The sequence below is a fragment of the Leptinotarsa decemlineata genome, unplaced genomic scaffold (genome assembly GCF_025532065.1).
Source record: "Leptinotarsa decemlineata unplaced genomic scaffold, Ldec_3_MD MMD2_tig00026358_RagTag_RagTag, whole genome shotgun sequence".
NCBI classification, from domain to species: Eukaryota; Metazoa; Arthropoda; class Insecta; order Coleoptera; family Chrysomelidae; genus Leptinotarsa; species Leptinotarsa decemlineata.
The window spans coordinates 5,178,575-5,193,585 of record NW_027412703.1 but is presented as its reverse complement, the minus strand read 5'-3'; the positions used below and the strand labels follow the sequence as shown (position 1 = coordinate 5,193,585).

Here is a 15,011-nt window from a genome sequence, read left to right as displayed (position 1 = left end):
CTAAACAACTTTTCAGAATAACATTTCCCGAGATTTTTCAAAATAAGAGTACTTTACTCTTGTCACGAAATCAAATGTTTGAAAGCTCCTCGTATATTACGTGTGTTGTACTGTATTTTGTTGGTGCATGTTCAGTTTTAGGGGATGATAAAACTTTTATCAAGAATAGCTTTTTGTCGAAAAACTCTTAATAAAAAAGTTTTCCATATGGTGCGTACTTTGGGGATGACACTGTACAATGAAAAGAGGGTTGGAGGCAATATGAATCCCTGGGGAACACCAGCGTTGATGATGGAAGTATTCAAGAGATATCCATCGACGGCCACTAGCAGGGAACTTTCTTCAAGGAAGCTCAAGGGCCATACACAAAAATAATCCGATAAGCCATAGCATCGAAGTTTGCCCAGCAAATCCTCTTGCCATGTTTCTCTATTGCGTTATTCCAAATATGAGTGACATGCGATTGAAGGTCGCCTGCTGATCCTCGTTTCCGAAAGACATATTTTTGATGGCTCAAGATTTTGAAGCCTTTTGATATTTGAGGACATGGTGGATTGTAATTGTAAATTTTGTGAATTTCTGTTCAGCAGCTTTAGCTACCGATCAGAAGGATCTAGTACCAAAAATCGATTGCATCTGTATCTGTAGAGTAGGGAGGATGAGTGTAGGCCACATGTGACCCATTTTACATCCTCCAAAAGAGTTGTCCGCCTTGGTCATCGTCTATCCTGTCCTTTCCAGGAAGGTGAAGAGGTCAATAGGAGACATCCTCATTGTATCGGCAGACATCTTTATTGGTCAACAATTACTTAGAAGTTTTATTTCCTTAGAAACATCCTACATATACAGGTTGAGACTCAGTCGAGACAAAAGGTGTCTTCTACAAACCAAATACTAGTTAACTATAATTAGCAATACAATTATAATGTGCAATAGTTATAATATTGCAATGTCAATCAGTCCAGATGGATGAAATATAAAAGTCTAATTCAGCGTCCAAGAAACACAAGATAGAGCTAATATTCTTCCAACCAAAAGCTATTTTCACATATAGTCAGTGGGCATACTTGAAGACTGGCTATGAATCAAATTATCTAAGAACAATTCGTTCAGGCCAGTCTCAACTCCCTACACAGTAGGTTAATGGACTGGCCTGAACGAATTGTTCTTAGATAATTTGATTAATAGCCAGTCTTCAAGTATGCCCACTGAATATATGTGAAAGTTTCTTTCCTTATACGAGGAATTGGGCAAATTTCGGATATGCAGTTGATTACCTCGTTCACAGGCAGATGGGGCGACGACAAACCTGTTGTTTGTTATATGCTCCAGCTCAGTTCGAGCAATGATACTCTGACGGAATTCGATTTTCAATTATCGGAAATCATCGACTTTATGTTGATGATATACACTACCTTGCACTGACGAGTGGCCAAACAGCTCGAAACCGGTCTGCAAATGTGTTCCAATAATTGAAAATCTATTGCGGCAGTTGTATCGCCAACAGCATATGCAGGAATAACTTCTGTGAAAAATCCTGCACTGACACCTGTCGGATATAATCCAACGCCCTTCGTGGTATTAGCCAGGGGAGTAGTTGTTTTCTGATAGGTGTCAGTCCATTAACCTACTGTGTAGGGAGTTGAGACTGGCCTGAACGAATTATTCTTAGATAATTTCAAAAGCTATTTTAAAAATTGGCACTATAATAATAATATCATTCAATGAATTTGGGATAAACAGTGCTATATTCGAAATTCGTGTATATTTATTAATCAAAATATTCATGAGACATGATGGGTTCAATTATTCTGCATCGAACATATATTATATGACCATAATCCGTTTCATAATGATAACCATTATGATACAGATTTTTCATAACGATACAGATTATCAACCAATAGAAACCCATAATTTTTCAATCAAGAATGCTGTTCCTTTGTTTGTCCTAGATTCTAACCTGAGTAACTAATTGCTTTATTTGTCAAAATCAGTTTTCATATTACCTACCTATATTATCAAAATGTCTGAAAACAGCGATATAGAAGGAATACCATCGACTCCAATATTTTTAAAAAAGATCAGATTAATTACAGTTGTTATATTCAATATAAATATAATTAGAATCTTTATAGTTTCCATATATTCATGATAATACCATTAAGTTTGTGTTTTTTTTTAAATATGAGTTAATTACTGTAAATATGTTCAATACAAATATAATATTTATAGTTTTTCATTATTTATCGGGTTTAGAAAAAATAGCGTATGCAACTCTCATGTAATGGTTATTAATACACTCGCATATACCATACAAAACTCGCCTTCGGCTCGTTTCGTATCCCGGTTAATGCTCGTGTCTTAATAACCATCATTACATGTTCGTTGCATAATATACTATTACATTACTGTGAGTAAAATAGTAATACGAGTATCATTGAAATTCATTGGCATCTGGCATCCATCGATGGCATGATGCAATTCAATCAGTCCAGATCAATGATCAAAATTAGATTGACAAATCTAAAAAAATGGTGTGTATATCCAGTTTGAAATGTTGCCGAAGGTGCAGACATTAAATATTGTTTTACCTGAATCTGTAAAGTAATATGATATACTATAATTCCAAAATAGTAGGCACTGACTTATCAGACATAACTGACGTTTTTGCACCAATCTGTGTCTTGCAGTGGCGTACGGAAATTATACTGAACAGATGAGGAAAAATGATGATAGAGTATATAGAATCACAATCTTGGCAACAATTTTTCCGTTGTCATTTTTTGAGAATTTACTGCCTACTAATATGTAATTGTACAGTAAAATAATATATGTAGCTGGTACTACGTGGTTGGAGACCATCATTAAAGACGAGAATTAGACCTTTTTTTGTTTTTATACTACTTTATATTTGCAACTAACGTTATTGCAGATTTTTTCTACGAGGACATTTTCTAACAAATACAGTTCTGTATTCGTTTCTTACAAATACAAGGTGGTATTGAAATATTTGGTTTCAATTCTCATTTTTCATACTATGACAGTATTCAATTGATTGGTAAGTCATACATAGACCAATATTGGAGTCACAGATCCAAGATGAACCACTTTTCACATGTTAACGCTACGGAATTTAAATGAACTTTGAAGATATAATGAAATTTCAACTTTGAACAGATTATAACAATAGAGGTGCACTAACAGCAGATGCACTACAATCACACAAGTTGATTCAAATGTTTATTTGTTAATATTGTGATACTAAAAAGGTTGAGAAAGAATTGAAGAAACATTTTGTCAAATGCATGTGAAGCATTGAGACAGATCACTTCTGAAATGGGTGAAAGAATAATCATGAATGGTATGACATATTACATATTCGTTTTCTACATATTCAGTGGTAGTTGATAAATTGGAAATAATGAAACTCTCATGAAATGTATGGCTCTTATCTTAATTCGGAGAAATTATTACCGAGGAGCCACCCAGGACACAGCCGAACATTCACAGCACTATTATGGAAAAATCGACAAAATGTATCAAAAATTGCGTCAGCAGTAGCCGGCATTGGTCAACAGTTTTCGGTCTGTTACGGCAGCGCTTTGATTCAATTTGAATTCCTAGAGAAAAATTGGCAGAAAATTGCTCAACGACATCATATAGTTGTAAGCTGAAAAGTGACAAAAAATCAAACTTATAAAAAATGAACAGCTTCAGTGTATAGAGTACAAAATTCCCTATCGATTAGTACATATTATGACACAGTAAAACTAATTATTATTGACATATGGAGCTACAAAAACACATAACATTAATGAATCGAGGAATCAGTGCTCACCTGGAACGAAGTTATCTAATTGAAAAAAGGTTTCTTTGTGAAAATTAATTTTTTTAATTTTGAGGTTGTGAATTTAGAAAATTGTTGGTGATTGCTTACTCGTTGGGTAACAGAAAGTATGGAAAAACAAGGACATAGTACATCATAGTACATAGATTTTATTTGTATAAAACTAATTAGCCTAGTAACCAACGAAATACATGTTAGATATATATAAAATTACTTTTTTAATCCTTTTCTGCCAGTTTTCTGCGGTAATATTAGATACTTCTTCTTTAACTAGCTCTATTACCTTCTTATCAAATTTTGGAAAATTATTTTTACGCCAGTATGGTGTGTCCATACTTTTCAGCAATACTCTCAAGGGCATACACTTTTTCGAATGTTTTTGTCTGTAAAACTTCAAGTAGTTAGTTTTTGGTATAATAATCTTCATAATACAAATTATATTATTTTCTCGTATTTTTATTCGATACTTTGATGAGCTGTCGCGAATGATAGGAAGCGTTGTCAAAAACTATTACACTATTCGCATCCAAATTTGTGATCAATGTTTTCGAACCATTTCTCAAAAATATTAGCTTCTATGTTCTTATGATAGTCAACATTGCAGTCCTCAAGTTTTTTTCCACATAATTTCAAAGAATTCAAAACCCATCTTTACTTCCTCCGCAATGCACAATGATTAGTCGCGATCCTTTGTTTGCAGGCATGTTACGTGTACACATTCTCGAACCATCAGTCCACCCTTTCGTAACTGTGTCGTGAGTGTCATACCAAGTGTCGTCCAACTAGAAAATTTGCCGTTATTCTTGTCTATATTGAGTTATATGTTCTAAGTATTTGTCACGCAATCCCACTATTCCTCTGGTTTCCATAACTGCTTGCCGTTTGTTTATTATTTTGAATCTAAATCCTAGTTTCTTCATCCAATTCTGAAGAGTTTTGTCACAGCAGCTCACGTTATGGCCGGAAGTATTCAATTTTTTCCCTATGATTTCAGTTGTAGGAATCTCATTGCTTTTGTAACCGTCGTTTATTGTTTTTTTTTTATGATTTTATCAGATGAACATCTTAAAGTTTTGGTAATCCCGTATCACATCGCATCTTGCGTTCATAAGGTTTGTTTTTGACTATTTTACGTACAGTTGAGAAAAGAATTTCGGTCAAATCTGCTTGTAATAGTTTCCCAACTAGCAATTCCGTATTTTATAATAGTTGCGGAAACGTTTCGGAAAAATAAATTATAAAACTACATTTCTCCCAGAAATGTTTTCAATGTGTTTATAAAACTGCTATAAATAGGAAATTGGCACCGTTTTATAAAACATTATAGTTATTATCAATATTTTGTAAGGCCTTTTACAAACACTACAAAACAGTTTTATAAACATTTTGGCAGTTACTATAAAATTTGTCTAACACTCTTAAAAAGTAATTTTAAAAAGACTTCCCTTACTGCACTTTTGCAACATATTTAAGCGATACTTAACAGTTTTATTAGAGTTTTTTAGTAGTTCCAAGTAGGCGTTATAAAATATAATACAGCCAAAAACGATAACAATAAAATAGAAAAGAAGAAGAAGAAGCAAGAAGTAATTTTGTATTGGACACTAGGAAAATATAATTGATATGTAACCAACTGAAAACTGAGAAATAGAAAGGTTGAAGCCATTTTAAAATTTCACTTTTGCACTCATGAAACTGTTAAAGACATTGTTTGTGTTTCGAAGATTGATATTTTTACTGCAAATGAAATTTTATTGACAAATATATAGCCTATTATTGGCAAAATTTAAGCGCGCCACTCATTTATAAATGCTTTCGATAAAATTATTAATTATACAAAAATTCACTCTGTGGACGTATTGATTTTCTAGTCACAAAATCAACTCACTTTATTCTAAATAATATAATGTTATAATATGTATGTACTTTTCAGCTGTAAATATCACTTTATGTGCGGTATTTCATATTTTCAACTCATCTAATTTCAGTATCCCGGATCGCTATCATTTAAAATGGCGTCAGTAGCAAGCATTTCAACGTATTTTAGCTACTATGTTACCCCTATAAAAATGTTAAGAAACACTTAGTTTTGGGAGTGATGGTATTGCGGTAGAGTCGGACTACTTTTAAAGCTGTAGGTTTCTACAAAAGTGCTTGTATGAATAAAGGATTTCTCACACATACTTTGGATAAATATCATCTGTCGGGATGTTTTGGCTAAAAAGTTTTTCATCGATTATAAAGGCTAAACGACGGGTTTTAACCATTATAATAACCTTTTCCTGTTTTTAGCAAAAAAAATTGAAGCACTAGGTTAGGTGGAATAGTTTAAAGTGTTTTTTTAGTATTTCCAATATACAGGGCGACTCAAAGCTTCCATGGAATACCAAGTCATTTCTTCGTCTATTTAAAGCACCTCGAACCAAATCTAAAACTATTATATACCCCCCAATAAATGTTCAAAATGGCCGCCATTGAGTTATTATTTATTTTTATTCATATATTCGGGATACAAACAGAAAAATCCACTACAGTATCCAGTATGGAATTATTATCAAATTGAAAGTATAACATATATACACACATATATATACATATCATAGTGTCTAAAATTGAGGATGAATTAAAAATATTGAATTTACTTATGGGGTAACCTATACTCAATAAGAATCAAATATTTAGAAGTTGCTGAAGAACTAATTTCCACTACGATATCGATGGTGTCCCTTGAATAACTAAACAAAAATATTTTTACTAAACATAACTGAAATTTTGAAGAATTTTTCAAAGCTGTGGTTAGGAATCGATGTCAGCTGGTTGTTCTTAAATGCTGCATTTTATTCTTGGTGGCAGCAAATATATATTAGCAAAAGCAATTTGATTTTATAACAGATATATCAGTGTTTATGAATTGTAGTTAATATACCATACTATAAAATAGTTGGGAAATTATCATTGAAGTGACAATAAGGTAATGAAAATAAAATAGTATCTGAAAGCATTCTAATGAAATAATTTCATTGAAGCTACAGGAAACAGTTATAAAATAAGCTTGAAATAGTTTTATAACTATCATAAAAATCTCGCAGAAAAGTGTTATAAAACTGCTACATAACAATTTGCTTTTATAGGAAAATAATTTTCATAATTTTATTGCAAAAAGGTTTCTGTGATAATTTCCTGACTATTTTATAATGGTTTCTTAATTTTATTTCATAAACGTTTCTATGGCAAATTTATAAAACACCTTTATTGCCTACAACTGTATTGTGTTCACCGATCATCTAATATAATCAATTAGCATTTTGGAAGTAATTATAAAATACTAATAAAATAAAAATGTTGCAACAACATGAAATTATAAAACAACTTTGCTGGTTGGGTTGTTTCCCTCGAAACCGAACTTGAGATGTAGATTTTTGTATACGTTGGAACATACTCTCTGTGTATCATTATTCAAATACATTCGAATCTTATTCACTGGTATATCTTTTTCGCATTGTTCACCATCGCTATTGGAATCACTACAAAGGAAAAAGTCTACGTTGTTATCACACAAATAACAAAAATTTTAAGTAATTATAACTGCAATAATATCGAATTTTGACACTCAAATCGCGATCAGTTCCTGAACTGAACATTGACGACACAACGGCGATACTCATCCCCACATTCTATTCGTTACCATAACATGACTTCAAATTTAATTTTAAGACTCTTCAGCCAATCATAAAACTCTGTTACTGAAAATTATCCAATACAAACCGCCAATTCTTCAGTCCATGTGGACTAGTTGGCAGCGGCATTATTTTTCTGTATTGATTTTTTTGGCTTTTGAGATACCGATAGCTCTAACTATTCACAATACAGGTTAATTCGACTATACCAACTATCAAGGAGTGATCCACCATGGATTTTAAATTTTTGTCGTTGGGACATTAAAACCAACAAGACTTCTGAAATACATTAGTAGTGTCTTGTATTGAAATCAAATTTCTCGAAGTGTTACGATAACCAGTTCATTACGGTGTGGCCCATCATCGGTTGATACAAAATTAGTACCTACCTTAATGGTTACAAATATAGTAAAATTGTCCAATATTGGGTACTCAAATGTTGACATTATCGAGAAAACCTGACCGCATTAGTGTGACTGGAGAGGGATGATTTCAATTATATTCATTCGAATATAGAACATTAGTGCCATCTAGGACTGAAAACCGTAACATAAAGACTTCCATGCGCTGTTAGTGTTCTGTAAAATGATTCATTGCATTATACAGGTGTGCGCAAAAGTCCGGAATAAAATTAATATCTTTTTAACCAGTATTTTAGGAAAAAAACGCTGGAACACGTCAGTTGATTTCACGTTGTACGCATTTTTTGACAATAAAATGAATTTTTTTTTAACCCCTTAGCTGCAAACCTCCCCAATTTTCTTTTTCAAATGCAAAACTATGTCGTATATGGGCTCATTGAAAAACTCGTAAAAAATGGATTCTAACCATACCCTTTATTTGTGGTTACAACGAAATGAGGAAAAACTCTTTTGAAAAGTTACAAATACCTAACGTGCTATCTACGGGTGAATTAACGTAACAGATGCTGAAATTGGCCTCCACCCTCTACTTGGCAGACTCCTAGGCGATGGTAAAACCCGTCTACGGAATTCCAAATGGCCTCAGCATGTATGTTATGTGATTCCACTCTAATTCTGCTTTTTAGATCTTCAATATTAGCCGGCCTATTTTGATAAACCTTGTCTTTCATATATCCCCAATAAAAATAATCTAATGACGTTAAGTCTGGGGATCTTGGCGGCCATTCAATTGTACCACGTCGTCCAATCCAGCGTCCTGCAAATATGTCATCGAGATATTTTCTGACATTATTACCAAAATGTGGGGGAGCGCCGTCCTGTTGGAAACATAGTGTTTCAGTGGGGATATCTGGATCTGCTTCATTGGGAAACATAACAGCTAAAGCAGAGACTAATTCGAAGCGTGAAAAGTCTAAGTAGCGTGCATCTGTAAAGTTTTCCTCAAAAAAGTATGGCCCTAATATTCTGTTGTTGATGATGATGCCTGCCCATACATTTACTTTCTGAGGACGCTGCGTACGAGTTTCGCATATCCAGTGTGGATTTTCCTAACTCCAGAATCGATCGTTGTGCCTATTAACTACTCCATGTAAATAAAAAGTAGCTTCGTCCGAAAAGGGTATGTTAAGTGGAAACCCATTATTCTCGTCACATAGCCTCATTAATTCCTCACAAAATTGCAAACGCTTGTCATAGTCATTTTCCAAGAGCTCTTGGACAAGACATACCTTATATGGCTTGTCATAGTCATTTACCAAGAGCTCTTGGACAAGACATACCTTATATGGGTGGTATTTTTCTGTTTTTAAAAACCTCCCAATCGTACGTCTAGACGCAGGATTGTTTTGGGCTAATGAAACCGTTGACAAATGTGGATCTTCCTGCAGAGATACGGCAATGTCCAATTTTTGATTTTCGTCTAACACATGTGGCCGGCCACTTCTGGACAAGTCCTTCACTATACCATGTTCTTCAAATTTGTGTAAGATCTTACTCACAGTAGCCTGGGAAATGTGATTTTCCGGATATTTTGCATTAAATAAAGTACACACCTCACTTTGACTCCGGATTCTATCCCCACATCCCAACAATATCAAGACTTCGATACGCTGCCTCACTGACAATACCATTTTTGTTTAGCAAATTAAAAAAGAACACTTTGAAGGTACCCAATTAATAAACTAAACATACATATTTTCAATTTCACCCAGAAATGCCACAATTTTGAAACTGAGTCAAGACAATAGTTCTTATCAGGGCATTCATTTTGGTACAAAAAATGCAACAACCTTTTTCTCTTTTTGAGGTACACTGGTCACCAATTGCTTGGCATGGAACTTATTTTATGTGTAAGTTTTTTGTGAAAAACTAAAATCCACAGAATGTTGATGCTACATTACGTTATCAGTTTTACACATAAATCAATAAAATTTGTTGTGGTGCTTGGCCCGGTTGGTCTGTTCTTAAAATTTGTAAACTTTCAGAAAGTAGATACTGGTGATCCTTAGCAATTGTTGAGCAAAATACATCATCACCATTTATTTGTTTTTTGCAACGTTAATTTACCCGTAGATAGCACTAAGTAGGTATTTATAAAAGAGTTTTTTCTCATTTCGTGGTAACCGCATGAGTTAAAAAAAATAAAGGGTATGGTCAGATTCCTTTTTTACGAGCTTTCCAATGAGCCCATACACGACATAGGTTTGCATTTGAAGAAAAAAGTTGGGAAAAAATATTTCATTTTATTGCCAAAAAATGCGTACAACGTGAAATCAACTGACGTGTTTCAGCGTTTTTCTCCTAAAATACTGGTTAAAAAGATATTAATTTTATTCCGGACTTTTGCGCACCCCTGTACATGGAACTACATATTATTCTTTTGGTCATTTGACTACTATCTTCGACATTTTCTGTTCAACCGACATTTGCCCGAATGAAATGTTTTTATACTTTTTCCACAGGCAAAGTCTCTAATACCACTCAGAATTCTTAGTTTCTTCTTTTAATATTAGTTGATTTCTGCAATGGTCAAAATTGTTTGGAAAACTTATTGAGCCGGAATGTATCCTTTGTGATGTGACTTTGATTACGAAAATTGAAGTATGGAAATCAGTTCTATTTCAATTAGATTACAGAACCTTTGAATTGAAAGGGTTATATTTTTAGGAGTGATTAATTTTTGGGAAAAAAAGTTTTTGTTTTTCTACCACTCCATCTTGATACAAAAAATGTGGGAATCTTCCAAAGGAAGGAAGGAAGTAATAAATTCGAAAATAAGTAACTCTATACATGGATGTGTAGATCATGTAAAGAAGCAACTTTCAACGAATGTTTGGAATACAAACTGAGTAGAGAAAAGTATATTCTGTATAATTCAGTATTCATGTAGAAGTATTTGTTTCGAAAGAATGTTTTCTTTCGTGTCATTCAATGTTTATATGAAAGTAGCTGTTTCAGGAGGGCTTTCTTCCAGTTTGCGATATTTTTTTCTCAGTGTACTTTATGGAAGTGGATAACATTACACCCATCAAATTCAGCATGATTTATACGCCAGTCATGGAAAATTGGAAGTTTCGGATACTGGCATCAATAGGTCTTTAAAACGAATGAAAAATTTTGATTATATCTTACACACACTTTGTTTTGTTTGAATTTAAAGATAGGATGATGAATGAAAGATCCGTTACATACCTGATCTAATAATTGGTGGAGGTTTAGGTTTTATACCGCTGTAGATATTTGGAAATCCTTTGCCAAATTTTATTTTATTTTTGAATGATTGATATGACTATATGTATGTAAACCGGTATAATAATTAAATTCATCTATCATCTCCATTCCTTCTTCAAAAATCACACCTCAAGATTTGATCTCTAAAAACTTCATTTGAAAAATATATCACATGTTTCTGTAGCACAGTAGCTTTGTCAAGTGATTTATACTTCAAGTTGATCTTACATTAATATGTATATACTATAAGGTAACCATAATTGAGACTACGTCCAAAAAATTACATAAACCTCTAACTAAGGTACCTGTTCAATTATGATCACCTGAAGCATATTACCTCACATCTACATCAATAATAATTATCTTCGGTTGTTAAGAAAACAAGTTCAATAATGGTGATCTATTCAAATCTATTTGGTCATTCATTAGAATGTCTGAATTTTCAAGTTTATTAATTTCTATTGCTTCCAAATGATTCAGTTTGAAACGTTTATTTTTTATGTGCAAAATTTGGAACTCTTCGTTAAAGATATGATTTTCTTCTAGAAGATGATTTGAATATGTTGAATTTGTTTTCTTATTTACATAGCTCGCATGATGTTCCTGGATTCGATGCATAATGTTCTGTCAGTTTGACCAATATACACCTTAGGGCACGTTGCACACTATAATTTATTTACTCCTGATTTCTCGAATTTGGTCTTTATTATTTTTAACTAACTTTCCCAACGTATTATATGTTATATATGCAATTTCATTATCTCGTTTCCTCAAAAATGAAAAATGTTCAAAAACGTTTCCACCAACTTCCATACAATGATACAACCGAGCTTCCATTGCCGCTCTCACATAGTTGAGAATCTCGGGAGTTATTTCTCTACAATGCCTCATGATATCCTCTCTGAAATCTTCTAATGTTGTTGATTCTATCTCATACACTTCAGACTTCAAATGACCCCCATTGAAATAAATCTACAGGAATGAGATCTGGATATCTTGGTGGCTATTCTGTAGAACATCTTCTGCTAATCCAGCGACCAGGAAAATGATTATCAAAACATTGTCGCACTAGAGCTGCATAATGAAGAGGTGCACCATCCTACTGAAAAACTATTCCGTTTTCGAATACATTTCTATCCTTCTCAATTACCCCATTGATGCACGGTATTACTCGATTCTCCAACATATCCAAATATTTATCACAAGTTAAATTATCATGGATAAAAATGTGTTCTATGATATGGTCACCTAAAACTCCTGCCCAAGCATTCAGTTTTTGACGTCGTTGGGTATGAACTTAACAGTATAAATGAAGATTTGTAACACTCCAATATCGACAATTTTGCTAATTCACCTCCCGATTCAAACTAAACGTACATTCATCCGAAAAACAAATTTTATACAAGAAATTCGGATGCAAGTTGATACGTCTATCGAAATCATCTTCGTTTAATTCATGAACTAGTCTAATATGGATGAAATTTGTACTTATGAAGGATCCTGAAAACATTTGTACGACTGATTCCTGATCCTAGTAAGAGATTTCAAAGTTTCCATTAGTCCAACGTGCCCTAAAACTGCGGTACAAATAGCTTCATCGTTGACAACTCCTGAACGGAGTTCCATTCTGGTAGTACAAACTCAAGTACAAACTCACTATTTCAATCCGTTCTCGAAGCGTATGAACCATTGCTTCACCTGGTAGGTAATCGTAATTGTAGAATGAGACAAATGCAAAATGAAGAGAATATCAAATGCAAACTTACCAAGGAAAATAAAACTTTTTTGAACTGTACTTCACAAAAACAACTATGAAACCAAGGTAACAGATTGTATAGAACTTCATTCAGGGTGGCTTGTTTTCAGCTCAAATAATTTTGAGCTTCCAAACTATGAGCTTCAGACCATAATGTATTCTATTTTGTTGAAATCTGTTCATCATTGAACATCTGATAATGTAAAACAATTGATTCATTGGAAAAAAATGGAGACGTGCTCTGGGGGTGAAATTGGGAAAGTTATATCAGATATGAATATGTCAAAATGTGTCCCCCTGTATACTATGGTTGACGTGTTTTTTTATTTTTCCTGCAAATCATTGTACCAAAAGTTATTCAGGGTGCCTTTTTTTAAATGGAATGCACGACACAGTAAAATAAATATTGGTCGACATATGGAGCTACAACAAATGACATTGAAATAAAACTTTTGGAATAAGCTATAAGTCTCCACCTGTTATATATTATATTACCATACTTTTGATGACAACTTTTGATGACAACTAGATATAAGTATTAGGAATAGGAACTGTCATGTTTGTTGTTAGTTACAAAAATGCGTTGTTGAATCATTAGCTCTTGAAGTGAATATTTCCTTTATATATTATATATTTAAATAAAGAAAATCAAAAATATAACATGGTGGCAGCGGTAAAAGACCAAGAAGTGTGATTCGGAAATAAAATAGAGTAAAGTTAGAAACTTAGTTGAATAAATTATTTGAGTAAAGCCAAAATGACAGAAGGTTTCAATAAGCCTCCACTATTGAAATTGAAAGGAAATGCCGGCACCGAATGGCCAAAATGGAAAAGTTGTTTTGAAATTTATTTGAGTGCAGCTGGATTGGATGGCGCAACAGATAAAAGGAAGATCAATATACTTCTGAATTTGATTGGAGAAGATGCTATAGAAGTGAAACAGACATTTGAATATGAGAATAAGGAAGACGAAACTAACTTTGATGTGATCTTGGGTAAATTTGAACAATATTGTGTACCTGACGATTGAAAGATTCAATTTTTTTGCAGTTCAGCAACATAACGGTGAGCCGTTTGAATCTTTATTGTTGAAATTGAAAATGCGAGTTGCAACTTGCGAATTTGGCAGTTTGAGAGACAGTTTAATAAGAGATAGGATTGTTAGCGGAATTTTCGACAAAAAGACGCAAAAGGCTTTATTGAAGACAAATGACATTTCGTTATCAGAAGCAATAGACTTTTGTGTAACACAGGAGCTTAGTGAAGAACAGGCAAGGGTTTTGCAGGATTCGCCATAGGTAGACCAAATCCGGTCAACCACAAAAACTAAATCAATGGCTGTTAATTCATCGAATGGTTGTCATACTGTACATGAATATAAGTACAAAACAAATCATTGTTCAAAATGTAACAGGTATCATAGTTTTAGAAGTTGTCCTGCATTTGGAAAATTTTGCAACTATTGTAAAGGTAAAAATCACTTCTAGAATTGTTGTTTTTTGAAAATTTCTCACAATCAGACTTATAATATAAAAAAAAATGAAGAAATTGAAATCGAGGATTCCAATGATGAATTTTTCATTTTCGAGATTGTAATGAATGAAATAACCAAAGCCTGGTATTCAAATGTTCAAATTGGAAAACATAATATCAATTTCAAACTAGATTCGGGAACTGAGGTGAATTTATTACCACAAAGTGTGTTAGAACAGTTGAAACAAGATAGTTTGAAGCTTAATGTACAGTCAACAAATGCGATTTTAGTTAGTTATAGTAATTTCAAAAGTAAGGCTCTGGGTAAAATATCATAAATATGCAATAATAAACACAATTTGGATTTCTTGATAACAAATGTAGAATCTCAACCTATTTTAAGAGTGGAAGGCTGTATTAAACTGAATATTTTTAAACGAGTGGATAACGTAACTGAAAACTGTGAAATTGATAAATTGATAGAAAATCATACCTCTATTTTTACAGGTCTGGGAAAATAGAAGGTGAATATCATATTGAATTAGATACAAATGTGACTCCGGTAGTTCATGCTTGTAGAAAAGTACCATCCACTCCAAGGT

General features: G+C 33.2%; 1 protein-coding gene across 1 annotated transcript; it reads left to right on the top strand.

Annotated features, from left to right (window-relative positions):
* Window positions 1-13,500: 13,500 nt before the first annotated feature.
* On the top strand, window positions 13,501-14,805 carry LOC141486583 (uncharacterized). Its single transcript, XM_074184770.1, has 2 exons — window positions 13,501-13,931; window positions 13,987-14,805. Exons 1-2 carry the CDS (start codon window positions 13,694-13,696, stop codon window positions 14,232-14,234), a joined length of 486 nt encoding a protein of 161 aa, XP_074040871.1. The 5' UTR covers window positions 13,501-13,693; the 3' UTR covers window positions 14,235-14,805.
* Window positions 14,806-15,011: the final 206 nt, after the last annotated feature.